At 45.4% G+C, this 27820-nt stretch overlaps 1 protein-coding gene across 2 annotated transcripts; it reads left to right on the top strand.

Annotated features, from left to right (window-relative positions):
- The first annotated feature begins 168 nt into the window (after positions 1-168).
- On the top strand, positions 169-27694 carry LOC112230112 (myosin-9-like). Of its 2 annotated transcripts, XM_042310957.1 has the most exons (41): positions 170-338; positions 7648-7979; positions 8249-8405; positions 8491-8518; positions 8665-8758; positions 9231-9248; positions 11133-11225; positions 11346-11409; positions 11821-11919; positions 12309-12452; positions 12578-12673; positions 12964-13235; positions 13461-13634; positions 13959-14132; positions 14348-14462; positions 14796-14989; positions 15149-15270; positions 15390-15459; positions 15543-15703; positions 15863-15971; positions 16094-16225; positions 16898-17104; positions 17371-17508; positions 17763-17886; positions 18061-18232; positions 18559-18771; positions 18910-19054; positions 19365-19571; positions 20015-20119; positions 20228-20380; positions 20957-21205; positions 21535-21747; positions 22000-22212; positions 22354-22515; positions 24086-24214; positions 24316-24404; positions 24521-24644; positions 24923-25131; positions 25325-25433; positions 25869-26041; positions 26415-27694. In XM_042310957.1, exons 2-41 carry the CDS (start codon positions 7653-7655, stop codon positions 26524-26526), a joined length of 5889 nt encoding a protein of 1962 aa, XP_042166891.1. In that variant the 5' UTR covers positions 170-338; positions 7648-7652; the 3' UTR covers positions 26527-27694. The 2 variants fall into 2 exon arrangements, with proteins under 2 accessions (XP_042166892.1, XP_042166891.1); XM_042310958.1 differs by lacking the exon at positions 9231-9248 and having other exon boundaries at positions 169-338.
- Positions 27695-27820: the final 126 nt, after the last annotated feature.

Below are 27820 nucleotides of genomic sequence, written 5' to 3'. Positions count from 1 at the left end.
GCATCTGCTAAATGACTCAAATGTAAGTAGCCAAGAGCCAATACAAGAGGCGGCGGGGGTTCCCTGGGCGTTTCTTACCGAGTCTTGTCGTGGACGCGGGTCGCAGTCAGACCCTTCTCACCTGTGAATGATAAAGTGGGCGGATCATAGTTTCGATATGTCCACCCTATTTCAGCCACGCCCGGCGCAGAGACAACAGAAAGGGAGATAATTGAGAAGGGAAGCATCTGCAGTACGGTTTTTGGAGTTTGGTGTCGCGTGGAAGGAGTTGCCTTTACATACACGGAAACCGATAGAGCAACCGAATTCACTCCGCAGTGCCGACAACCGAGCAGAAGGTACGTTTTTATTTTGTATCAAGGTTACCTATCTGTCGATCCCTCTGTAATCCTCGTGGAATGAGATCTACTTGGAATATGTTGGTGCTTACTTCGAAGTCTGTTGCGGGAAGCTTTACTAGCGACGACAGACAAGTAGGTTATTTTTATTCGTTCTGCGTTCATGTGCGCCTCGTCGTTTTTATTGCGAATGTAGATCGAAAGGTGAGGCGTCAAGCAGCAACCGTACTACTCGACGTCAAGGTATCCTTTTAAATATCCGTCGTCACTGCTTCCGGTGTGAACGTGGTCGCTGGTAGTAAAGAAGGGACACTAGGACAGATTGAAAACTACATTGCTAGTTGATGGGCCTTAATATTGGTACTCTCTCTAGTCATTTCACATTAGTCCTGTCAAGCTTGCACGGTGACACAGTTTGAGTAAAGCTAACCTGGGTGGCAGAATCTGCAAGGCTACCTGTACAAACTATGACTATTTCCCCATGTCATGACAAGTAATTAACAAGGACAACACCCAGCCAGTGTACCATCCTATGCTCTGCTGCCCAAACTTGTTGTATATTCCAAACCACAGCCACCGACCCTGTAGTAGTGCACTTTTTACGTTGACACATTTACTGTTTTGCGGAAGCTACTCTGAAAACGGTTTACTAAGCTACCAATCGTTTCGCACTGAAAGACGGCGAGCTACACTAAAGCTACCCGAAATTCACTCTAACTACAATTCGTAGTCTTGACATTTCAGATTTTTTTTGGGGGCGGGGGGGGATTTTTTTATATTTTTGCCTAAGTGAGAATTAGACAGGTCTGAAGTTGGAAAATATACTTTTGCCTAATAAACGCATATTTAAATTACTATTGGACTAAATTGAGTTCAATTCTCTCCAACACTGCCAATTTATACTATGTTTGCTTGTCTTGGTTTGAAGTTGGAATTTGAGACCTTGGGTTGGTGGGAGCACAAAATATATGCAGGCCCTGTTATGGATCTGCCCTAAGGATACACAATTTGCACACTCACATTCAAATGGTTTTGCCACCTGAAATACTGGATCTCGTGTTTTGAGTTTTGTTTTGAGCCAAACCTGTATTCAGTTCAGGCCACTTGGCTGTCTGAGCTATGTAGCAGAATGCAATATTTCTGGTAGGAATCTAGTCCTTCCTTGAGGACTAGACCATACACACCTTAAAATAGATTTATATGATTAGTACATGCATATCTGTTATGCAATCACATCAACAATCTTGCTTAGTTACTTACCCAACCTACTTTTTCCCTAGATACTAAAGGTGTTAATGCAGGTACTAGGAGTGTCTGGCATTAACTAGATGAGAAGAGACAGCCAGGTCTCAGACTACACGTAACATAGTACATGTAAATCTGTGGCACTCAAATTAGTATGATATGTTATAGTTGTGTATGACGGAAGGTTACTTAAGGCAAAAAAATAAAGTAGGGTGGTTGGGCGGCCGTGCGTATAAAGCGAATGTCTAGCAACCCAACGGTTGTGTTCAAATCTCATCACGGACAGCTTCAGCGTTTTAAGCAACTTTCCGACTACTCTGCAACTACTTGGCATGTTGGCTAACCTTAACCCCAGCTGACGTTAGCCACCTAGCTAATGTTGCTGACGACAAATTGGAATTCGTAACATAACATATGAAATGGATACATACTAGAGGTCGACCGATTATGATTTTTCGATACCGATTATTGGAGGACCCAAAAAAGCCAATACTGATTAATCGGACTATTTATTTGTAATAATGACAATTACAACAATACTGATTGAACACTTAGTTCAACTTAATATTATACATCAATAATCTATTTCGCCTCAAATAAATCATGAAACATGTTCAATTTGGTTTAAATAATGCAAAACAAAGTGTTAGAAGTAAAAGTGCAATATGTGCCATGTAAAAAAGCTAACGTTTGAGTTCCTTGCTCAGAACATGAGAACATATGAAAGTTGGTGGTTCCTTTTAACATGAGACTTTAATATTCCAAGGTAAGAGGTTGTAGGCAATATAGTATTTATAGGACTATTTCTCTCTACCATTTGTATTTCATATACCTTTTGACTCTTGGATGTTCTTAAAGGCACAATAGTATTGCCAGTGTAACAGTATAGCTTCTGTCCCTCTCCTCGCCCCTACCTGGGTTCGATCCAGGAACACAACGACAACAGCCACACTCAAAGCAGTGTTACCCATCGCCCCACAAAAGCTGCAGCCCTTGCAGAGCAAGGGGAATAACTACTCAGTCTCAGAGCGAGTGATGTTTGAAACGCTATTAGCGTGCACCCCGCTAACTAGCTAGCCATTTCACATCAGTTACACCAGCCATTAGGCTGATAGGCTTGAAGTCATAAACAGCGCTGTGCTTGTGAAGAGCTGCTGGCGAAACGCACGAAAGTGCTGTTTGAATGAATGCTTATGAGCCTGCTGCTGCCTACCATCGCTCAGTCAGACTGCTCTATCAAATCATAGACTTAATTTTAGTACAATAACACACAGAAATACAAGCCTTTGGTCATTAATATGGTCAAATCGGGAAACTATAATTTCGAAAACAAAATGTTTATTTCAGTGAAATACTTAACAGTTCGGTATTTTATCTAACAGGTGGCATCCCTAAGTCTAAATATTCTTGTTACATTGCACAACCTTCAATGTTATGTTGTAATTACATAAAATTCTGGAAAATTAGTCCACAATGAGCCAGACTGCCCAAACTGTTGCATATACCCTGACTCTGCGTGCAATGAACGCAAGAGAAGTGACACAATTTCACCTGGTTAATATTGCCTGCTAACCTGGATTTCTTTTAGCTAAATATGCAGGTTTAAAAATATGTACTTCTGTGTATTGATTTGATTTTAAGAAAGGCATTGGTGTTTATGGTTAGGTACAGTCCAACAATTGTGTTTTTTTTTTTCGCAAATGCGCTTTTGTTAAATCTTCTCCCAGCGTTGCATCGATTATATGCAACGCAGGACACTAGATAAACTAGTAATATCATCAACCATGCGTAGTTAAAACTAGTGATTATGATTGATTTTTTTTATTTATTAGAAGTTTAATGCTAGCTAGCAACTTACGTGAATGCAGTAGAAGCCAAGGTAACAGGCAGTCTCCTTGTGGAGTGCAACGAGAGGCAGGTGGTTATAGCATTGGACTAGTTAACTGTAAAATCTGTCGTTCTGCACCATAACAAGGCAGTTAACCCACTTCCTAGGCCGTCATTGAAAATAAGAATGTGTTCTTAACTGACTTGCCTAGTTAAATAAAGGTATAAAAAACAAATCTGTGCCCAAAAATACCGATTTTCGATTGTTATAAAAGCTTGAAATCGGCCCTAATTAATTGGCCATTCCGATTAATCGGTCGACCTCTAATGCAAACCATTTGAGATGTTACATATCATACTAATTGGACTATCCCGAAATTACATTTTACTATGTTACATCTACCCAAGAGACAATATTTTAAGTAGGGGTGCATTAGGCCTACCTGGAGTGCCAGATGGGTGGTGATTGCACAGTTGGGACCGTTCCAGTGTGCCATGCAATTAGGCCCAGATAGCATTTTGAAATCGTTCAAATACTGTTTAAAACCACTAGCCAATGTCCATCTCTGGACAGACCTGCCCTGCTGTCCTCAGCATCAAGTTTCAACACCTCTACACACTTGTCGTCTTGGCATCCATTCAATCCAGTCTTTAGCTTGGCTTCCCCTACCCTTTTAACAGACAGACACATGCCACCGCCATCTGCGGCAGCTTGAACTGTAGGACTTTATTATGCTGTGTTACAGTTTTGACACAATGACAGCATAACCTAGGTAAATGATACTGGCTGGTAGCAGAGTTGGATGAGTTGCCTTACAGGATTTATAGCAGCCGTCAGGCCGCAAAGCATTGGCTACCGGGCCAGCAAATCCCCCCACTGGTTTATAGGACTAGCTAGCATTTTCTTACCTTCTCTTTTCAAGTACTTTTTAAATCCAGATCTGGACCCAATGCACGGCAATCTAATGGGGCAACTGCAAGAAGGACCATGCTGGGGTCCCTCGAGTGAATGGATAAGGAGTTGTCTAAGGGGCAATTCCGCCACTTTTCAACCTCATTCATTAGCTTCAGCAACTTTTAAACTTTATATTTGTACCTTTTTCACATATGTAGACCTACACTGGTATTGTGCTGGAGACAATGGAAATTAGGTTGAAAAGTGGTGTAAGTGCCCTTTAATTGACACGTCATTTGAGTTGGCAGGCCAGTCATGAGTTGAAAGGTGACTAGGAAATCCTTGGCAGTCACAGCCCACTGTACGGGCTTACTCTCTGATCCTCTAACACTGTGTGACAATGGGTACCATCAATTGTAGATGTCATTAGTGTCCTTTTTAGACTGATGTTAGGCAATAAGACCCTCAGGAAATGTATGTGTCAACACTGCAACACCATATCACGCAACTTCCTGTGGAAGTTGGCCCACAGTTAGCACTTGGTTGCTGAAAACCCACATTCGTGTGGAAGTGTCACATTCTCATGGTCGTCTTGTCTGCATTTCTTCATGTCTCCCATGAGAACCCATTCCTCCTATGTTTCAGATGGGGCTTACGTGCTTGAGATTAGCCTGATCCCAGATTTTTGTGCCAACTTGTCACTCAATGTCACATTTGGTCTGAGTGACAAGGAGTTGGCGAGACGGCACAAACAGATCTTGGATCAGGCTAGCATGCGTGGGTCATTATGAGTGGGAACAGTTAGTCCTGATTTTAAGCTGTGTACTCACACTGGTTTACTCTGGTTTAGTAGTCCACTCCTGCTGGCACATGTAGTGGACAGCCAACAGCATGGACACAGATCCTTGAGGTGATCCTCCTCCTCCCCCACTGTCTTTAATCAGAGCATCAGTCTGAGCCCATAATGAACTTAGACACCTGGATGTTATCGCTCTGTCCCTTGCTCTCATCCCTCTATCCCCCCTTTTCTCTTGGTCCCTGTTATTTCACACTTTCTCCCTGATAGGGGGGGACAGGGGTAAGAGACTCACTGTTTAGTGTCACCACCTCGGGCACTGGCTGACATAATCAACACGTGGTGATGTTTTGCAGGGAAGTGGGAGAGAACCTTGCAATATATGCTGATAGATCTGGACACAGCCTCATTAGCGATCAAACCGTATAAGGCAGCGTTTACACAGGCAGCCCAATTCTGATATTTTTTCCCACTTATTGTTCTTTTGAACTGTCACCTAAGATCTTTTTGCATCAGATCAAATTGGGCAAAAGACAAATTGGTGATCTGAATTATGCTCCCTGTGTAAATGCAGCCTAAGAGGTTTAGAATTCTAATGGTGGACAAGGCAACCCTGTACAGATGATGTAATCCTGACGATATTGATCTGACCTGGAATGGAATGAATGTTACCATGGAGGAAAAACTGGTTACGACTGGGCGTTGTAGTCCGTACTTGTAGCCTGAGGCTCATGAGCATGCGCACGCACCCTTGAAAGGGTCATGGCTAGAGACGCAAGCAGATGGAAATAGAAATTGACCTAGAATACCTGGGCCTGTTTTCATAAAGCGCCTCAGACTAGGAGTTCTGATCTAGGATCAGCCTTTTGGATCATAATGAAAAGATTTAGGACAGGTGGAACCTTATCCTAGATCAGCAATGGGGCTACTCTGAGACGCTTTATGAATTCAGGCCCTGTGATAGAAGGGTGAAGTATTAGGTTGTGGATCTGTCGTTGTCAATTTAACCTGAAGAGTGACTTTTCTCAGACATGGCGTCTGTTCTTAAGGGTGTGGTCTGTGTGTGGATGCGTATAATGAAATGTCTGTCTAAACTTGCTCCAGACATTCCTCACTGGCTGTCCTGTATTCTGTTCCCCTTCAAAGGAAGTCCTCATTTGTCTTCCTCTGATTAGTCCACCGCTATTTACTTGTCCTTAAGACAATGTTATGTAATAACGTGACAGCTGGGGTGCATTCATTATGGCACACCGTAGCAAAACATTTTAGCAACAAAACAAACAAAAAAAAACAAGCGTTTTTAATTAGACAAAGTTCAGGTACTCCCTTCATGTTTCATTCCATTTTCTTCTGTTTTGGTGATGAACATGATACTGGGAAAGCTATGTGGTGTTAAAGTACTCAACTGTCCGGTGTCCATTTTAAGACATTGTCAGCTTCATTGGGCATCAAGCAATAGTGGGAGTGTTCTGTTTTGGTTAAGGAAGAAATATCAGAATGAGAATGTGACCCTGGTTGGAAGATGGGATGGTCAGGTAAACGAAAGGGGGAGGTTAAAATGCACGTATGGCACAGTGGAGGGAGAGACAAGTGACCGTGTATGTAGGGAGCACCAGGTCAATGCCCAGAAGTTGTCTCCTCTTGTAGAGGGCAGCAGGAGTGCGAAAGACCAGCTTGTAAAGGCCAAAGGTCACAATAGGAAGGTGTCTCTCTCACTGTGTTTGTGGGAATCCAATGACGTGTGCATGCACAATTCCTGATTGTCACAACCTATTTAGTCTGATCCAGTTTATGCTTGGCAAAGTCAGTCCATAACGCCTCTTACGTCTCATGAGAAAATCTACCGAGCTTACAGAGGATCATCCTCGTAATACATCCTCATAGTACAACCTCTAGCTTGCAGCCGTGTGTGGGCGTGTGCCGGTGGGGGGGGTGTGTGCGCCTCCTCTCGTACATGGCAGATAAGGCAAATATTCCAGAGAAGCACGTTTCATGTAACGCAGGTTTACTTCACGCATAGCAATGCATTTTCAGCAAATGGGAATCGCATGTTGTGTATATGACCTGAACCTTAATGGGTTGAGTGAATTATACGCTTAAACATTTCACTCAAACTTTGTTTCGAAGTTATTAGATCCAAGGAACTCTACCTTCAGTAATTTTGCAACGGCCCGAACTGCACCTGCATACTGTTGAGTGCCCCTCATTTTAAAGTAAGGCATTTCGACCAAAATAGTTTTGCTGGGCCGTAAACGTTTTAATTAGCTCTGCATTTTTCTCTGGACTCCCTATCCATCCTACAGAAGCAAATAAATTATTATCAGAATCAAATAAATTATTGTACAGGGAGAAGCTGAACTGTATAGGGCCGGTCATGAGTTCAGGACAAATTCCTGGCTCAAACCATGATAGTCTCTTTTTCACCGCGTGTTTCCATGACTCGTCTTTTTCCTCTCTACTCTACAGCCACTGTTCTGGCTCACGTTCCTTTTCTCCAGCCTACCTCCTGGTGTGGTCTTACCGTTGTTATTGTCTTCGTCCTACAGCCGCCATGTCGGAAGCGGACAAGTTCCTCTACAGAGATGGTGGGAAGGTCGCCAACCCCCTAGACCAGGCCGACTGGGCCACCAAGAAGCTCGTATGGATCCCTTCGGAGACGCTGGGGTTCGTGGCCGGCTCCGTCAAGGAAGAGAAGGGAGAGGAGTGTGTGGTGGAGCTAGCCGACACAGGCAAGAAGGTGACGGTGAACAAGGACGATATCCAGAAGATGAATCCTCCCAAGTTCAGTAAGGTGGAGGACATGGCCGAGCTCACGTGTTTGAACGAGGCCTCGGTGCTGCACAACCTCAAGGACCGCTACTACTCTGGCCTCATCTACGTGAGTTGTTTTGCATGCTTCATATGCACAGATTTACATAAATACGCATATGCATGTGTACATGCGTTTAAAATAACACATGTATGCAGTAAAATTCTTGTCCAGAGAAATGTACATTTCTGATAAATACACAGCCCTCTGGACAACGAGTGATTTTGTAACAGCATATTATTCACGTTAGTCTTTTGCCATATTGTGAGACATTCGGGTCAGAATCTTGGTACAGATGGTTACTATTGCCTGTGTGCTGAGTCCTTTGTATCTTTCAGACGTACTCTGGCCTCTTCTGTGTGGTGATAAACCCCTACAAGTACCTGCCCATCTACTCAGAGAACATCATAGAGATGTACAAGGGCAAAAAGAGACACGAGATGCCCCCTCACATCTACGCCATCACAGACACCGCTTACAGGAGTATGATGCAGGGTGAGAGAATGTGATGACACACACACCTGTGCCCCCCCACACACACACACACACACTCACATGTATTTTCTGTCTTCTATTTCAGATCGTGAAGATCAGTCCATCCTCTGCACGTAAGCTTTGTCTCCGCTCAATCTTCCCCGTGGTTTATTTGTGTGTGTTGTCTAGCTCCTATGCAATGTTTTTTTGCCGTCTGTTCTCGTCTTCAATCAGTAACTCCTGTAATCTCGCCCTCCCCCTTTTTCTCTCTTTTCTACAGAGGAGAATCAGGAGCTGGGAAGACTGAGAACACCAAGAAAGTGATCCAGTATCTGGCACACGTTGCCTCTTCCTTTAAGTCGAAGAAAGACCAGGTCAGTACCAACCTCACTCCCCTTCTCCCTACACCTCCATTCTCTGTCCTCTGCAGTTGTCCTCTTCTGCTGCTCATGTTCTCCCCCCCTGTACTTATTCTCTGAGTCGGGGTAGTTCCGTATTCCTAACATTGCTGTTTCAGGCCCGGACCTGCCTGCCTCTCCTCCCTGCAGTCACCAGGGCCCGTATTCATAAAGTGCCTGAGGGAGTGCTGATTTAGGACCAGTTTTTGCATTTTTAGCTCTCTATATGAGTGAAATTACATGAACGGGGTGACCTGATCCTTGATCAGAACTCTCTTTATGAGTAGGGGCCCATTTGCTGACTGGGGGATTTGTATTCAACAATCCATTGACATGGAGTCATTAGTCCCTTTTCAGTTGGGTGACGGTTTGTTTTCGAACTGTATGGCAAGTATATGTTAAACTCTCGCTCTCTTTCTCTCTCTCCACCCATCGTTCCCATCTCTAGGGTGCAGCGTTAGCACATGTGAGTTAATGGCCATCTCTCCCGCTCGCCAGCGCGGTTTCCCTTCATGTACATGCATGTTCTACTAACTGCAGGCTGTGTGCTGGTGTAATGTACAGGTGAAATGATGTATTTGAGGTGTGGTGAAGGATCCTCGCATTATGTTGTAAGCCTAACTAACACCTTTAGCGATTTTAGGCCTGAAGGAGTACTGCATGGTATTTCAAATGACTGCATAGTAAAGCAGATCAAGTAACAATGCTTCGGACTGTTTACACAGGTTGCCCAATTCTGATCTGCATTTCTTTTCCTTCTCACTAATTGTTCAAAAGACCAATCGGATCTGAGATGTTGGGTCAGATCAGAATTGTCCGCTGTGTAAACGCAGCCCTAGAATCAAATTTTAAGCTGAGTGTAGCCATCAGTGAAGTGCTTATGAGTCAGGCCACTAGTAGTAAATGGCTGACCCAATATCATGTTTGTCTGGCCTTTATCCACCTCATCTGGTTGGTCTTAAAACAGGGGGTCATCAACAAAAGTTGATTTTATGTTTTTGGTCTTACACGCCTGTGTGCTGTCTTGGGATCTCAGCGACGGTCTTGAATTCTCTCGCATCATTTTTAAGGGCTTATCTTTTGTTTTCGTCTTGTGGACAGGAGTGTGTGCTGCTTGTACTTGGGCAACCGGTCTGGTGTCACAATGTAGAACATTTAACATGAATGTGGGGGTTTATTAGGAAATTATAGCTTCCCTGGGGTCATACTTTCTTGGTTTGTATCATAATGGTAGCATATCCTGCTGTTTACTGCTTACAGCCATGCACACCTGCTAATTTACATATGTCTATGATGAACACTTATATAAGGCAATATACACTCGGTGGCCAGTTTTTGGTACACCACCCTGTTCACGAAAATCGCTTGCTCCTACAGACATTGAGTCACCAGGCCGTTTCTTGCTTTAGGAAGCAGGCAGACTGGCATCGAGGCATTCATTTACTTTTTGATTGAATGCTAGACTGGGTAAAACAAGTGACCTAAGTGACTTGAGTGTGGTATGATTGTCAGTGCCAAGTGCCCCGGTTCCAGTATCTCAAACGTCTGGGCTTTTCACTCAGGGTTTACAGAAAATGGCGTGACGAACTAAAAACATCCAGATAGCGGCCGTCCTGTGGGTGAAAACAGCTTGTTAATGAGAGAGGTCGAAGGTGAATGGCAAGAATGGGCAAATAATGGCGCAGAATGGCATTTCAGAATGCACAACTCATCTATCCTTGTGGGTGGGCTATTGCAGCAGACGACCACACAGTTCCACTCCCATCAGTGGCACGCAATCACGTGGGAAAACATTGCCTGGTCCAATGAATCCCGATTCCTGTTGCGTCATGCTGATGGCAGAATCCGGATTTGGCGCGGGAAGCATGAGCCGATGGCCCCATCCTGCCTGGTGTCAACAGTACAGACTGGCGGTAGAATGGTGTGGGGAAGGTTCTTAGCACACGTTAGGTGCCTTGATAGTAATTGAGCAACATTTGAACATCACACCTTGTAGAATCCATGCCCCGAAGAATTCAGGATGTTCCGGAGGCAAAGGGGTCCAACCTGGTACTAGATGGGTGTACCTAAATAAACTGGCTACTAGTGTACGCATGTGCATAACATGGCTGCAGTTCCACGACTAACACATGGAGTCAATCGGGTGCTCCCAATGCTTTACGCAAAGATTAAATGCAACGCTTGCAGCAATGAATTAAGTAGTTGCAGCATCTTACTGCATGAATGCTCATGTTGAGTCGTCCTGCCTTCCGTCTGCCATAATGATAACATTTGCTATGTGTGTGTGTGTGTGTGTGTGTGTGAGTATATTTGTAAGTGAATATACTGCATGTATATGATTTGTCACCAGGGGGAGCTAGAGAAACAACTTCTGCAGGCTAACCCCATCCTAGAGGCCTTTGGAAACGGCAAGACGGTCAAGAATGACAACTCCTCCAGATTCGTAAGCACTTTTAAAAACATTTTATTTATGTCTTCGCAATTGTGTTAATGACAAGAGACCAGTATTGACTGTAACTAGATCCAGTGACACCACCACCTTGTTTTCTCTCGCTCTTTCTAGGGGAAGTTCATCCGGATCAACTTTGACGTCAATGGATACATTGTGGGAGCCAACATTGAAACTTGTATCCTTTCAATCAATGCGTCTTCATAGTACTAGAAGTGTATGTATATGCCTTCAAGCTATAATAATTAGTTGAAAAAGCTGAGGGATGGGCCTGGATAAATAAACACACACAAATTCATGGCCAGAGCGATGGATGCAAGGACTGCCCATCCAGGATGGCAACGTTTTTAGTTTTAGCCATGTCTCAGAACCCAAAATATAAGCTAGTTTGACTCCAATGTTTGTAAACAAATGTAAATGTTAAACACTGTATGGCTAAGCTCATGAGGCATTTTAAGTTATTCAAGTATCAATGGGTACATATAATTTGTTTTATACGTCCAAAAGTTGATGTAGCAACTAAGGATTGTCGCTTTAACATATTGGTTGTCTATGATGGTTTATTTGTCTTGACGAACCATGTTGCCAGATCTGCTGGAGAAGTCCAGAGCCATCCGACAGGCTAAGGATGAAAGGGCCTTCCATGTCTTCTATTACATGCTCACGGGAGCTGGGGACAAAATGCGCTGTGAGTGAGCAACAAACTCATCTTTAACCTATGTCATTTTTTGGGGGGGGGGGATGCAGGGAAATTATTACATTTGTCTGTTTTTTTTATTTTTAGCAGAAACTCCTATCCAAAGTGACTTAGAGGAACAATTTAGGGTTAAGTTCCTTGATCAAGGACACATTGAACCAACAACCTTTCGGTTACTGGGCCAACGCTCTTAACCGCTAGGCTACATGCCAGCCATTATTATAAGTATAATGGTTAGACTGTAAAGTCTTAATTTTATTTAAAATAATATCCAGTAACACTTTACTTAAAGCCTGCAGGTATAATGCTTTAACTTTAAATAACTAAAGCATTTATAAGCTTTACTATAAGACATAAATATGTTCTGTCTCTCTAACCAGCTGAGCTGTGTCTGGAGGACTACAACAACTACCGCTTCCTGACCCACGGGAACGTGACCATCCCTGGTCAGCAGGACCGTGACCTGTTTGTAGAGACCATGGATGCCTTCAACATCATGAGCATCCCAGAGGAGGAGCGGATAGGTACGCTAACTCACGCCTGATTCTTGGCCTGTAATACTAAAGTGTTCAAGTAGCTGTTTACAGATCAATGCAATTTATGTAAATAACTGGTAAATTGTGATTTAATTGGTCTTGTTCTCCATCAGGTCTTCTGAAAACTGTGTCTGCCGTTCTCCAGCTGGGGAACATGAGCTTCAAGAAGGAGCGCAACTCTGACCAGGCCTCCATGCCTGACGACACAGGTACTTTACATCTGTTTCACTAATAATTTCTGGTGTTCCCCCAGGACTGGTACTAGGTTCATTAAAAGAAAAATATTAGTCCAGCACTAACTCGCCTGTTTCTACTAATCAAGAGCTCCCTGATATAATTGAATCAGGTGTTAGTGCTGGGTTGGAACAAGTGTGTACCCTTTACTCCACAACTTGGGTTCTTAATTAGACTTTGTCTCCTGCAACCCTCCTTCATGGCTTCTACAATCCTTACCTAATCCATTCATCCAGCACCACCCACCCCTTTCTCTCTCCCTCAGCGGCCCAGAAAGTGTGCCACCTGCTGGGCATGAACGTGACCGACTTCACCCGGGCCATCCTGTCTCCCAGGATCAAGGTGGGCAGGGACTATGTTCAGAAGGCCCAGACCCAGGAGCAGGCTGAGTTTGCGGTGGAGGCCCTGGCCAAGGCCTCCTACGAGAGGATGTTCCGCTGGCTGGTGATGAGGATCAACAAGGCCCTGGACAAAACCAAGAGACAGGGAGCCTCCTTCATCGGCATCCTGGACATCGCTGGCTTTGAGATCTTTGAGGTGAGCCGAAGGTCGTGGGAAAGGGGTTTGTTGGTCATTGAAAAGAAAACAATGGCTTGGTGTGAGTGGTCAATTTGTTTTCAAAATGTATCTTCATCTCTATTTAGATGGTGCGTGGACATCTTTACTGCTTTCTCTCGTTAAACTTTTCATTTCTGAGTTCCCACCAAAAAGGTCTGTCTAATGAATGTGTACCTTCTGTCTTTTCCCCTCTTTCTCATGTAGCTGAACTCATTTGAGCAGCTGTGCATCAACTACACCAACGAGAAGCTTCAGCAGCTGTTCAACCACACCATGTTCGTCCTGGAGCAGGAAGAGTACCAGAGGGAGGGCATCGAGTGGAGTTTCATCGACTTCGGCCTGGACCTGCAGCCCTGCATTGACCTCATCGAGAAGCATGTTAGTATATTGCCACGACCTCTTCCCAAATGGACCTGAGGCTTATGTGATTTGTTCTGTTCCAAATTACACACGTTGTCTTTGGACCACATAAACAGCAATCCATCCTTTGGTTTCGTTTACCTGGCTCCTGTCACCAAATGCAAACTTGAGCATTTTCCCCAAAAACCAATGCAAGTCAATATCCCCTAAAGTTGGCTTTTTTTAATTTATTTTTTAATTTTTTTAAATGTCCTGCACAACCCAACATGCACTGAATTAGTGTCTCCACAAGTAGCTGATTTATTTCCTCCCCCCCCCCCAAACCTTTCCCTCTGTTCCTAGGCCAGTCCTCCTGGTGTGCTGGCTCTGCTGGATGAAGAGTGCTGGTTCCCCAAGGCCACGGACAAGAGCTTTGTGGAGAAGGTGGTTCAGGAGCAGGGCAACAACCCCAAGTTTCAGAAGCCCAAGAAACTCAAGGACTCTGCCGACTTCTGCATCATCCACTACGCTGGAAAAGTCAGTTTACCATTCGTGGCGAATCTTATCTATCACTAATTGGGTGGCAGAATTTGGTACTTTATGAAAGTTTTCAGAGATCCTACAACTGGGATTTCTGAAAAACCAGGGAATTTTGCCAGAATTGATCTTTAACCCGAGCAAATTGGTAAAACCACAACTTCTTGACAGGTCAGCCATGTGATCACAAAATGGTTCCTCTTCCCCACCCCCAGGTGGACTACAAGGCAGATGAGTGGCTGATGAAGAACATGGACCCCCTGAATGACAACGTGGCCTCGCTGCTCAACCAGTCCACTGACAAGTTTGTCTCGGAGCTCTGGAGAGACGGCAAGTCTCGAGATACCGAGAGTTCGAGGGGAGGACGGCTCATAATGATGGTTATCAAATGCATGATAACCATTTATGAGCCGTCCCCTCAGCAGCCTCCACAGGGCTAGAAAGTAACTGGGTTGGGCTGTAGACTCTAATAGTGTGTCACTTACTGTTGGTACATAGAACTGCATGATTGGTGTTGGCCAATAGAACTGCAGCAACCTTTCTGTGTGTTTGAACTGAGGAAGTACACTGTGAAAGAAAATAACTGCAGGAAAGATGAGTTGCGTGTTCTCTATGATCCTGTTCCTCCTTTTCATTCTCCCTTTCTCTCTCGCTCTCTCTCAGTGGACCGTATTGTGGGCCTGGACAAAGTTGCTGGGATGTCTGACGGGGGGATACACGGGGCCACGAAGATCCGTAAGGGCATGTTCCGCACCGTGGGCCAGCTCTACAAGGAGCAGCTGTCCAACCTCATGACCACTCTCAGGAACACCAACCCCAACTTTGTCCGCTGCATCATACCCAACCACGAGAAGAAGGTATGGTGTCTAGTCATCAAATCTTCCATTGCTCAATGAGTGATTTGACTATAAACTTAAATAATAAATATATGAGGCACAGGCAGTTGGTCTTTGCTTCAGCACATGTACTATAAAAATAATATTTAAAATCCTGACACTTCACTTCATCACTGTCAGGCTGGTAAGCTGGAGCCCCATCTGGTTCTGGACCAGCTGAGGTGTAATGGAGTTCTGGAGGGAATCCGTATCTGCCGACAGGGCTTCCCCAACCGCATCGTCTTCCAGGAGTTCAGACAGAGGTAACCACGGAAACATGTCTTTGTGGTCATCTCCTTCCTGTTTATCAGCTTCACTGAGCAGACTAGCCTGTTATTGCTTATCAGTGTCTAATCTTCTTAAACTTCTCCTGTTTTCCCAGATATGAGATCCTCACTCCCAGCGCCATTCCCAAGGGATTCATGGACGGCAAACAAGCCTGTGTGCTCATGGTAAGAGGCTTCAGACCAAACCATCGTTCACCAGTCTTCCAATGTCATTCCCAAATGTCATCCTCTCTCCTTGCTCTTCCCAGATCAAGGCCCTAGAGCTGGATTCCAACCTGTTCCGGATTGGCCAGAGTAAGGTGTTTTTCCGGGCTGGCGTCTTGGCCCACCTGGAGGAGGAGAGGGACATTAAGATCACTGACATCATCATCAGCTTCCAGTCCTGGTGTCGTGGATATGTGGCCCGCAAGTAAGGAACTCATCATTTAGAGCAGTAACTAGCAGGTTACTTATGAGGTTTGGCTTATGGTTTTATACTGTGTATTAGTTGGTGTGTGTGAGCGCGCTACATACACATACTCTAATAACATCATGTAGGTTGATTGAGGTTCTCTTTTTCTGTCTCCAGAGCCTTCACGAAGAGACAGCAGCAGCTGACTGCTATGAAGGTGATCCAGAGGAACTGTGCCGCTTACCTCAAACTCAGGAACTGGCAGTGGTGGAGGCTCTTCACCAAGGTACACGCACTGTTGCAAATCAATATGGGAGCCTCCTAATATCAGTGTTGCAGACCTCATCCCCTACTCCTCAGCTACCTGCATTGTCCTGAGTCCCCGTCCTCTTCCCCCTACTCCCCCAGGTGAAGCCTCTGCTGCAGGTGACCAGGCAGGAGGAGGAGATGCAGGCTAGGGAGGATGAGCTGGAGAAGACTAAGGCAAGGCAGCAACAGACCGAGGAGCAGCTGCAGGAGTTCGAGGCCAAGCAGCAACAGGTAGCAATTCTATTTCTATGGATTGGACTGAGCCCCAATGTAAGGTAGTGACCACTAACATTGAGTGGCTGCCAACGCACTGACTCAACTCCAGCCACTTTAATAATGGGAATTGATGTAAAATATATCACTAGCCACTTTAAACGATACTACTTACCCTACATTACTCATCTCATATGTGTATATACTGTACTCGATACCATCTACTGCATCTTGTCTATGCCGTTCTGTAGCATCACTCATTCATATCTTTATGTACATATTCTTTATCCCTTTACACTTTGTGGAATTGTTAGATTACTCTTTGGTTATTACTGCATTGTTGGAACTAGAAGCACAAGCATTTCGCTACACTCACAACATCTGCTAACCATGTGTATGTGACAAATAAATTTGATTTGACTGGTCCACTCAGAATGATTATGAATTGGTGCGTTTCAATATGACTTATTGGGGTGGTTTCCCAGACAGACTAGTCCTGGACTAAGGGTTTAACTGAGATGCTCCATTGAGTTTGCTATTTAGTCCAAGGCTTAATATGTCCAGGAACTCACCCCTAGTGTCTTATACATTGTCGCTGGATGGAGTGAGTAACTTTCATACTGTTTAACACCATAGTATCATAAACCAACCAGCATTGCCCTGTTTCTAACACATTCCCACCACCACCAGCTGAATGCAGAGAAGCTAGCCCTGCAGGAGCAGCTGCAGGCGGAGACTGAGCTGTGTGCCGAGGCGGAGGAGATGCGCTCCAAGCTGGCCACCAGGAAGCAGGAGCTGGAGGAGATCCTCCACGATCTGGAGTCCAGAGTGGAGGAGGAGGAGGAGAGGGTCACCCAGCTACAGACCGAGCGGAAGAAGATGCAGACCAACATTACGGTAGATTTAAAAAATATATATATATATTTATGGTGGACTAACTTTCCCTTTAAGTCTTGTGGTCCAAACCTGTCAGTCACATGTAAATAGTAAGATATTACCTTTTATTTCTCCTATTAAATTGTCAATTTTCACTTTTCATTTTCCCTTCCATTTCACCCTCAAAGGGTGTGGCACTTAATGAACTTTGGGAGGAAGAGAGTGATGGCAGGAATTGAGGTGAAAACATCTGAAATAAAACATTCCATCTCTCGCACTCTCTGTAGGACCTGGAGCAGCAGCTGGATGAGGAGGAGGCAGCCAGGCAGAAGCTGCAGCTGGAGAAGATTACCACCGATGCCAAGCTGAAGAAGATCGAGGAGAATGTCATGGTGCTGGATGACCAGAACAACAAACTCAATAAGGTTTGTAGTACAAGTTGATGCTTTAACTTTTCAGATGGCTGGAAGAATAAAATAATCACTTGGGCAGTAATTCTTTCCAGCATTAAAGCAAGTAATCACAGACCAGTAGTTTTTAAGAGTAAATTACTGTTTGGCATTCAGGGACTAGGTGTTTATCTTTGAATGTAATATCCGGTTGTGCTCTTAAGGTTCAGACATTGTGTAACCTTCTGTGATTGTTCGTGTGACCGTGTGTGGGGTTATTTGTTTTGCAGGAGAAGAAGCTGTTGGAGGAACGTATCTCAGAGTTCACCACCAACCTGACTGAGGAGGAGGAGAAGTCCAAGAGCCTGCAGAAACTCAAGAACAAGCACGAGGCCATGATCACTGACCTGGAGGGTAGGTGGACCATAGACCGACAATGACATAAATTCTATGTTTGAGGTGAACCACTTTTCCTTGTCTCTTATCCTTCGTCTGTACTGATCTGAAAAGTGCCGGTGAGAGCAATCTGAGACCCGGACAGACTACTTTAAATTATTGGGACAATCCTGGTTTCCCATCCCTCACCAGATCGGCTGAGGAAGGAGGAGAAGAGTCGTCAAGAGCTTGAAAAGAACCGCAGGAAGCTGGAGGGAGACTCCACGGAGCTGAATGACCAGATGGCTGACCTGCAGGCCCAGATAGCTGAGCTCCGAGCCCAGCTGGCCAAGAAGGAGGAGGAGCTAATGGCTGCTCTGGCCAGGTGAGGGAAGGGGAAACACATGATTGGAGAAAGGGCCTAAATTCTATTTCTGATTGTGTATCAAAAGTATTTTTGACATTTTTCAAAATGATTCATTATAGGCTGCGTGTATGACGAAAAACGCAGGCCACATTCAATTGGATTGCGGCCCATATTTGGTTGGCCTGAACGAGATTTTACTTTCCATTGAAAGAGTTTGATCTGCTGTTAGGATCTCATTGAGCCCATACAGTAAAACCAAAGTCTACAAAATAGTCTTGTATGACTTGAATTTCAATGCTTTACACTCTGACCCCCATCCTCCTTCGCTCCCCAATACCCTCCAGGATAGAGGAGGAGGCCGCGGCCAAGAACACAGCCCAGAAGAAGATCCGGGAGCTGGAGGCCCAGCTTTCTGAGCTGCAGGAGGACCTGGAGCTGGAAAGGGCTGCGAGGGCCAAGGCTGAGAAACACCGCAGGGACCTGGGAGAGGAGCTGGAGGCTCTGAAGACTGAGCTGGAGGACACACTGGACTCTACTGCAACACAGCAGGAGCTCAGGTATTGGTAACACACACAGTTGGTGAAGGACAGCAAGATGGTGGTTTGCTATGCGTAAATGTCAAGTTTTAGTAATAGACAATTACCCATTTGAAGACCTATGGTGCTATTCTCCTCTTTCTCCTCCATCCTGTTCAGAACCAAGCGTGAGACTGAGGTGACCCAGCTCAAGAAGGTTTTAGAGGACGAGGCCAAGGTGCACGAGCTGCAGGTGGCCGACATGAGGCACAAACACAACCAGGCCTTCGACGAGCTCAACGAACAGCTGGAGCAGGCCAAGAGGGTGAGAACTCACTTAAACTGAATTATACTGTTCATGTGTAGGCATTATGGGAAGTTGTCTTTTTGGGGGGCGCATATGGTTCTCCTACATGACCGTGTGAATGGTGGAATCTTTATTTTCATTTTATATTTACCTGACGGTTGACCGGTCAGCCCGTAACATTTTACTGTAATAGTTTGTATTTCATATTGAAGTCTTCATCTGTGTGTGTACAACATGAGTGTTCTCTGAAGTTAAACGTGCTGTACATTATAGTATTTCGGTAGAGAACCGCCTATGTAACCTCCTGCCCATGTGTCTGCTCGTTCAGAACAAGGCGTCAGTGGAGAAAGCCAAGCAGGCTATGGAAAGCGAACATAATGAGCTGGCCATTGAGCTGAAGACCCTGAACCAGGGGAAGAGCGAGTCAGAGCAGCGCAGGAAGAAGGCTGAGTCCCAGGTCCAGGAACTGCAGATCAAACACACTGAGAGCGAGAGGCAAAGGAAGGAGCTGGTTGACAAGGTGGCCAAGATGCAGGTAGGTGTGGACTGGATCTTGGCTGATGGGGAAAGGGAATGGTAAGAGGGTGGATGAATGGGGATTTCAAAGTATTATGTTGGGTTGGTGGATGGCTAGATGAACGTTATACAACTTTATTTGTCACATGCACCGACTACAACCGGTAGTGTGTGAAATGCTTACTTACGAGCCCTTAACTCCATTTCTTGAACTTCATTGTTAAGAAAATATTTACTAAATAAATTAAAGTACACAATAAAATCACAATAGAGGCTATATAGCAGGGGTGCGGGGCTACAGGTTAGTAGAGGTAATTTGTACATGTTGGTAGGGGGGACTGCATAGATAAACAGCAAGTAGCAGCAGTGTAAAAGCAAGGGGGATAATGGATGATAGTGAGTTTGTATATTAGGGATAATGGATGGATGTGGCTAAATCCTCCTCCTGTGTCTTGTCTCTAGTCTGAGCTGGACAACGTCAACAGCGTGTTGAGTGTGGTGGAGGGCAAGTCCATCAAGGCAACTAAAGACTGTTCCACTGTGGAGTCTCAACTGCAGGATGTACAGGTACGGTCACACACGCCCATGTTGTGCTGTTTTAGAAATGGCCACACACACACACACACACACACACACTGTAACCATTCTTTCCCTCCCTTTTGTCCTCTTTTCTAGGCGCTGCTCCAGGAGGAAACGCGTCAGAAGCTGTCCTTCACCACTCGTCTGCGTCAGATGGAGGATGAACAGAACAGCCTGAGGGAGACGCTGGAGGAAGAGGAGCAGGGCAAGAAGAACACGGAGAAGCAGCTCTACACCCTCCAAGCGCAGGTTAGTAGCAGCTCTACACCCTCCAAGCGCAGGTTAGTACCAGCTCTACACCCTCCAAGCGCAGGTTAGTACCAGCTCTACACCCTCCAAGCGCAGGTTAGTACCAGCTCTACACCCTCCAAGCGCAGGTTAGTACCAGCTCTACACCCTCCAAGCGCAGGTTAGTACCAGCTCTACACCCTCCAAGCTCAGGTTAGTACCAGCTCTACACCCTCCAAGCTCAGGTTAGTACCAGCTCTACACCCTCCAAGTGCAGGTTTCTAGCACCTTCCTGTCCCTCTACCTCCATAATACTATCCAGTTTTGTTGCCCCTATCGTGCATGTATTACACACCTCACTGAATGCTTACAGAAGTCTTTCTCTATTTTCTCAATCAAATCCCCTGCTTGAACTATGCCACCTTGTACTCTAGGACATACAGACCATGACGTCTGAGGCCCTTCATGTATTTTACATATTGACACGACCTTGATGCTTTAGCTTGACCAACCGGCACTACATCTCATGTGCATCTCTTCCTTTCCCCTTTTTTTTACCTCTCTACCAAACGTCTCATACACTTCTCTTACCCTCAGCTGACGGAGATGAAGAAGAAGATGGAGCTGGAGACCCAGTCCCTGGAGGGGGCGGAGGAGAACAAGAAACGTATGCAGCGGGAGCTGGAGGGCGTGGTCCAACAGCTGGAGGAGAAGGCATCGGCCTACGACAAGCTGGACAAGACCAAGACCCGTCTGCAGCAGGAGCTGGATGACATGATGGTGGACCAGGACAACCTCAGGCAGACTGTGTCCAACCTAGAGAAGAAGCAGAAGAAGTTTGACCAGGTGAATGGGTTGATGGGTGATTAATGGCATAGAGGTTCTATAGCAGAGGTGGGCAGTGAGCACCTCTGGTCCTGGATGGCCAAAGACTGGAACCACTGCAGCCCTCAAGGACTAGATAACCCTGTTTTTAGAGGCTTATTTGCTAGATTGACTCACTGGCCCATGACAAGCGATTCATAAAATGGACCTGTAATGATTGATCTATGCATCATATGATGTATTGATCAATCATTTCCGGTTCAAATTTGCTTTGAGCACTATATCAAAACAAAAATGAGATTTGACTCAACTGTCTTACTGAAATACCTTCTCGCCTGTCCTGATAACAGATGCTGACTGAGGAGAAGACCATCTCCAGCCGGAATGCTGAGGAGAGGGACCGGGCTGAGGCAGAGGCCAGGGAGAAGGAAACGCGGGCCCTGACTCTGACCCGTGAGCTGGAGACCATTAAGGACCTGAAGGGTGAGCTGGACCGGGCCAACAAGGTCCTCAAGGCAGAGATGGAGAACCTGGTCTCATCGAAGGACGACGTCGGTAAAAGTGTAAGTCTGATCACAGATGTTGTAGAACTCTCTAGAAGGATAGTGGAACTATTGATAGTGGGTGACTCAAGTTCTCGCTTCATTGCGTCCTGTCTTCTAGACTCCTAAAAATGCAAGCCCAGTCCGACCTTCTCCAATGTGTTTTGCTAAGGTGGCAAATCGGGAGGATTTGAGGATAGTTTGGAACTTTCCCAAACGCCGCAAAATGTGAATGCACCAAACTCCCTCATTCATCCTTTTCTCTTGGTGCAGGTCCACGAGCTGGAGAAAGCGAAGCGGGCCATGGATCAACAGCTGGAGGAGATGCGCGTGCAACTGGAGGAGCTGGAGGATGAGCTGCAGACCACAGAGGACGCCAAGCTGCGTCTGGAGGTCAACATGCAGGCCATGAAGGCCCAGTCCGACAGGGACCTGCAGGCCAGAGACGAGCAGGGTGAAGAGAGGAGGAAGCAGCTGGTCAAACAGGTACTGTGGTTGTGTTCATTACATACCAATTGGAAGAAAACAGTCTGAAACCGGAAGAGACTTCTTATCCAATAAGAAATGCTCATTGAAAAAAACTTGAACCTACTAAATACAACCTTGGCTCTGTGTGATGTTCCCCAGGTGCGTGAGATGGAGACTGAGCTGGAGGATGAGCGCCGGCAGAAAGCCCTGGCCACGGCTGCTAAGAAGAAGCTGGAGGCGGACCTGGGAGAGCTGGAGGCAGGCATCGGCATGGCCAACAAGGGCCGTGACGAGGCCCTCAAACAGCTGAAGAAACTGCAGGTAATACAGAGGCACGCACACAGGGGGGCAGTGAGTTTTGAGGTACTCTGCTTTTACTGGCATTTCCAGGATTGTCCGCTAGTGTTGCTGCATGTAGGATTTTTTTTTGTAATTGACACGCTGTTCCAATCAATTAAAAGGTGTTGGCTTGGCAATTGCTAGACCTGGGTCCGAGTCTCGGTCGGCGCTATCCCCTGATTCTTTTTCCACTTCAACTGGTGGACGTCCCAAGGATTCCAGATAGCAAGGACTGTTGAACAGATGTGTTTTCTCCACTTGGTGGGTGTGGCAGGGTTATGACGTATTTAAAGGGCAGCGGCCATGCTTAGTATTCCACAACCCAACCCCCTTTGTCAACTTGTCATTCAGAACAGCACTTTGTTTAATTGACATTCCACTTTGTTTCGTACTGAATGCAGCCTGAGCGGCATTTCTGAAGGAGAGTTGCGGTATGCCCAGTTTGTAAAGTTACACGTTCAGAAGTGCTGATGAGAAAATACAAAAACGATATGGAGGAGGATTTGTGGGTGGGCCCTAGAGGAAACATTATTTGCCTGAACTAGATGGTGGTTCCCAGAAAATGGTTCTTGTCTCTAGCTGAGACCACCTGGGCAGAGATATGCCTTCTGCAGGTTGAGAGATTCATGTGTCTATTTAAGGTTGTGGTTCCTCAGCAGGCTGACCGTGAGCTTGGTTAGGTGTCAGATGTAGCTGAAGGAGACTGGTCCCAGTTGTGATGCTTGTGAGAATCCGCTGGAAGACCTGATCTGGGTTTTGCGGGGTGACGCTGCTGTTTTTTTTTTTAGGAGAATCAGGAGCTTAAACAGAGTTTGGAAGGGCCAGATCCACTGGTTTTGTTACTTGCGGTTGACCGTTCCTGTCGCATGGAGGCCTAGTGCGTCTCCTGTTAAGGTGGAGGAAAGTGAAGATGTGGCTAGCGGTTTCCCTCCAGTGAGCACTCTGGGCTGAGCGAAGAGGTGTTGGGGAATGCGGTTGTTCCTAGTGAGTTTTCTGAAGTTGGTTAATGTTCACTTGTCCCTGGTGGTTGCTCCAGGTCTCATCGGCGCATATCAGATGGCGCTTGTAACAGGCCTAGTTAATGGAGTTGGTCTCAGTTTAGAACCAGAGGGGTTACAGCTGGTCCCTTGAACAAACCATACTCTATCTTGCCTATGCTGCTCTGTACCATCACTCATTCATATATCATATATATATATATATATATATATATTCATATATCCTTATCCCCTTACACTGTGTATGACAGTAGTTTTTTTTGGAATTGTTAGTTAGATTACTTGCTCGTTATTACTGCATTGTCGGAACTAGAAGCACAAGCATTTCGCTACACTCGCATTAACATCTGCTAACCATGTGTATGTGACAAATAAAAATTTGATTTGATTTCAAGTGAGCTGAAGACTTGTTTAACAGCTGCTAGGTTTACACAAACGCAGTTAACGACTCACTATAAATTAGGCAGTGTGCAGTCTTTTTCAGTAGAGCGACACCAAGCCCTACAGTCTGTGGTACTTGACTCAGTCCTTTGTGATTCTCTCCTCCTATACAGGCCCTGTTGAAAGATCAGATGAGGGAGCTGGAGGATCTGCGTCTCTCCAGGGAAGAGGCCCTCAACATGGCCAAGGAGCACGAAAAGAAGCTCAAGGCAATAGAGGCTGACACCATCCGTCTCCAGGAGGTATGCCCCGTCTGTCTGCAGGTCTCCTTCGCTCGCTGTCTCCACCCCCACTGTCCATGTTCTTATGCTCCTCATGACGGACTCCTCTCAATCTTCCATAGGAGTTGGCGTCTGCTGAGCGAGTCAAGAAACAGGCCCAGACAGAGAGGGACGAACTGCAGGACGAGCTCACCGGCCACAACGCTAAGAAGTACGGCTCACACACCTCCCTAAACACTGAAATTGCATTAAATTTGCATGGAATCTGCCATTTCTGTGGTGGCCTTCTTCCCAACCAAAATGTATCTCTCACCCCCTCGCACTCAGTTCCCTGACGGTGGATGAGAAGAGGAGGCTGGATACTCGTATCGCTAAGCTAGAGGAGGAATTGGAGGAGGAGCAGTTGAACACAGAGTTGGTCAACGACCGCTTGAGGAGAAATATGCTGCAGGTAATGAACTGATCGCCAAGCTGAGGAGCTGCACCGAGAAAGTATTTCAATTTGATCTGGGTTAGTCACAAGGGAAAGGGGGAAGAGGGAGTCTGGTTGAAGAATAATTGACTTCTGTTTATGTAGTGTCACAACCAACACTACATACGTTAGAGCTCTATAGTAGAAGTACTCAATTGAGACAAATGCACCATGTTTAAAGTTATGGGCCGGCCACGACATTGTCCAGTTCATCTCGATGCATAGTCTTTTCCATACCTCTACACACTCTGCCCTAGACCGACCAGCTGGTCACGGAGTTGACAGCGGAGCGCAGTACCGCCCAGCGCCTGGAGGGGACCCAGGCCCAGCTGGACCGGCAAAACAAGGAGCTGAAGCTCAAGCTGCAGGAGCTGGAGGAGACTGTGAAGTCCAGGTACAAGGCCTCTATCGCTGCCCTGGAGGCCAAGATACTGCAGCTGGAGGAGCAACTGGACTTGGAGTCCAAGTAAGTAAAAACCATTGGCTCGGTCTCCTTTGGTCCTTCCTCACGTCCTCTCTCCTTGCTTCCTTCTCAATGTATTGTAGGAGAGGATCCAAGGTCCCTCCCCTTTGACCTCCTATGAATTTTGAGAAGCAGGTTAGGAGAAAATGCCCCGTTACATGAGTCATGTCTTGACTTAGTTTTTTTCTGTTCTAAGGGAGCGTCAGCAATCGTCCAGGCTGGTCAGGCGCGCTGAGAAGAAGCTGAAGGAGGTGCTGCTGCAGGTGGAGGACGAGAGACGCAACATGGAGCAGTACAAAGCAGAGGTGGGTCCTCTCTGCATAGAAGTAGATCAGTTACCCCTTTATCAGTAGCACCATGGGTGTATATCAGTGGAGGTGAGTGAATGGCATCAAACCCATGGAAGCCATATGTTTGTATTTGATACCGTTCTGCCTCAGCCATCACTATGAGCCTGTCTTCTCCAATTAAGGTGCTACCAACCTCCTGTGGTGTGGGTGTGTTTATAGTCCCAGGTACAATGTGGCCAGACAAGACTAAACATTTTCCAATGGAAACCGACAAATTAATATACCCCAGATAATCTGTGCAGACCTGTCCTGAATCTGTGCTGATATCTGGAAAACAACCAGAAACCACATGCTGTATAGATACAGCCCCTGAACCACCTTGCACAGTTACTGTATAGCGTACATAGATTTGCAGCCACTGATCGAACGTCCTCTGCCTGTACACCACAGGCGGAGAAGGCGAACAACCGCACACGTCAGCTAAAGCGTCAGCTGGAGGAGGCAGAGGAGGAAGTGACACGGGCCAACGCCAACCGCAGGAAGCTGCAGAGGGAGCTTGAGGATGCCACTGAGTCGCAAGACGCCGTGACCCGAGAGGTCAGCACCCTGAAGAGCAAGCTCCGGTACGGTCGTCCCTCCAACCTATATTCATTAGTGAAGTGTTGCACAATGTTTAGTTAGAAATGGATTGTCTGGAGTGGGGTTTCCTAAACTCGGTCCTGTAGCCCGCCCTGGGTGCACGTTTTGGTTTTTGCCCCAGGTGTAGAGTATGCATGTCAGGTAGAATAGGTGATTGTGTTGGATCTATTTGTAACATTTCTTTTGGCAACATTCTGCACTCACGAGTAATGGTGTTTTTGGAACCTTACAGAAATACAATGCGTTACTGGGCCTGACTTTGAACAAGCATAAAAGGATCTCAATGTATTACTTTAAGTAATTGCACAGTCATAAAACCGGTTACCAAATATCTCTGGTTGATTTTACTCTTTGCAGGCGCGGGGACTTGCCTTTAAACATGCGCCGTGTCATGAATCGCACAGGCATGGGGGACAGTGATGAGGAGATGGATCTGCCCAGCGACGCATCCAAGCCTATACCCGAATGAGATGAACGTGACAGGAGAGCAGCCAACTTTTACAGGGACCATACTGGAAATGCAACATCTCTCATAGATTTAAATAGTGCATTCTATAGCTGACTGCTCATTCAGCCATGCTTGCGATCATACAAATAATTCTATACCAAGATTTATACTATTCTCTTCAGTGTCCATTTTTGACAATCTGTTTTGTTCAGGTAAATCTGAGATCGTTCTCCTGGATTTACTAATTCACATTTGAAATCTCTATCTCATTTTGTGCATGTGTGCAAAACCAAATCTGTGGCCAAATTTATATATTTTGTTATGAGTGACTTTAAAAATATATATATATAAAAAAAAAAAGACTAGCTTTCCAAATATGACTTTCTAGATCTGTTTTTGTACTCTGCCATCTTCAATATTATACAAAGTATATTATTCAGACATGGTTTAGCAGCTTAAATTGTTAGTGTGGCTAGAATACACCACAATATACGCTGCAACTTTTTTTTTTTTTCCCTGGAACTTGTCATACTGTTTCTGCTGTGCACACATGGATTTATTTTCTGTATGAATGCAGTAATTTAATATGGTTTATTAGTGGGGGGTTTTTCACTGCTATTTTCTGCACGCACAGCTATTCTTCTCTATTAATCCACATATTGTCGTACTTGCATCACGTTAGGACATGAGGTTTGCACACAGTTATTACAGCTACTGATAGAGCCTGCACTTGATATGGAACGGTCACATTGGAGTAAAGTTTGTGCATACACTGAGAATAACTACAGCCTTAACACTTGAAGTGGGGGTGTCTTTTACGATAGTAATTGGTGTCTTGAAATTGACTGCTTTGAGTTGATCAATGTGCTCTGCTAAATAGGGAAAATGGTGGTGGGTTAGATGGCACACTGTTCTTTGCACATGGGTGGCAGTGAATACTACATGGTGTGAATTCTACTTCATATCTAAGACTAGATACTCTTTTTAATCTAGCTCTGTCACTTTAATTTGCTCTTAATGCACTTTCACATTTGAATTATTGAGCGCTTTTAGATATTCTGCAAGATATAGTGGGGGATGCTTTTGAAATTCACTCAAGGTTTAATGAATTGTAACTGAGGGGTATTGACTTATTTCAGAATATTTTATCAGATGCTATGTTTCAATAAAGTTATATTTTAAATGGAAATGACTGCAATATTTGTAACCCTGAAATTAATAGTGATGCAGTGAATGATATTCACACTAACTGAATAAACCGTTTTAACCGCTACGCGATCGGTGTTCTCCCTGCGGAATGGTTGCGCTAATGTGA

Source organism: Oncorhynchus tshawytscha, linkage group LG32, assembly GCF_018296145.1.
Source record: "Oncorhynchus tshawytscha isolate Ot180627B linkage group LG32, Otsh_v2.0, whole genome shotgun sequence".
NCBI classification, from domain to species: domain Eukaryota; kingdom Metazoa; phylum Chordata; class Actinopteri; order Salmoniformes; family Salmonidae; genus Oncorhynchus; species Oncorhynchus tshawytscha.
The sequence above is the reverse complement of the archived record's forward strand: the minus strand, read 5'-3'. Positions and strand labels throughout refer to the sequence as shown.

Excerpts from the sequence above, each read along its gene's own strand:
- LOC112230112 (XM_042310957.1), top strand. The coding sequence starts at position 7,653 with ATGTCGGAAGCGGACAAGTTCCTCTACAGAGATGGTGGGAAGGTCGCC. Across the intron at positions 15,704-15,862 it reads CGTGGATATGTGGCCCGCAA|AGCCTTCACGAAGAGACAGC; the intron begins GTAAGGAACTCA and ends TTCTGTCTCCAG. Across the intron at positions 16,226-16,897 it reads TCGAGGCCAAGCAGCAACAG|CTGAATGCAGAGAAGCTAGC; the intron begins GTAGCAATTCTA and ends CACCACCACCAG.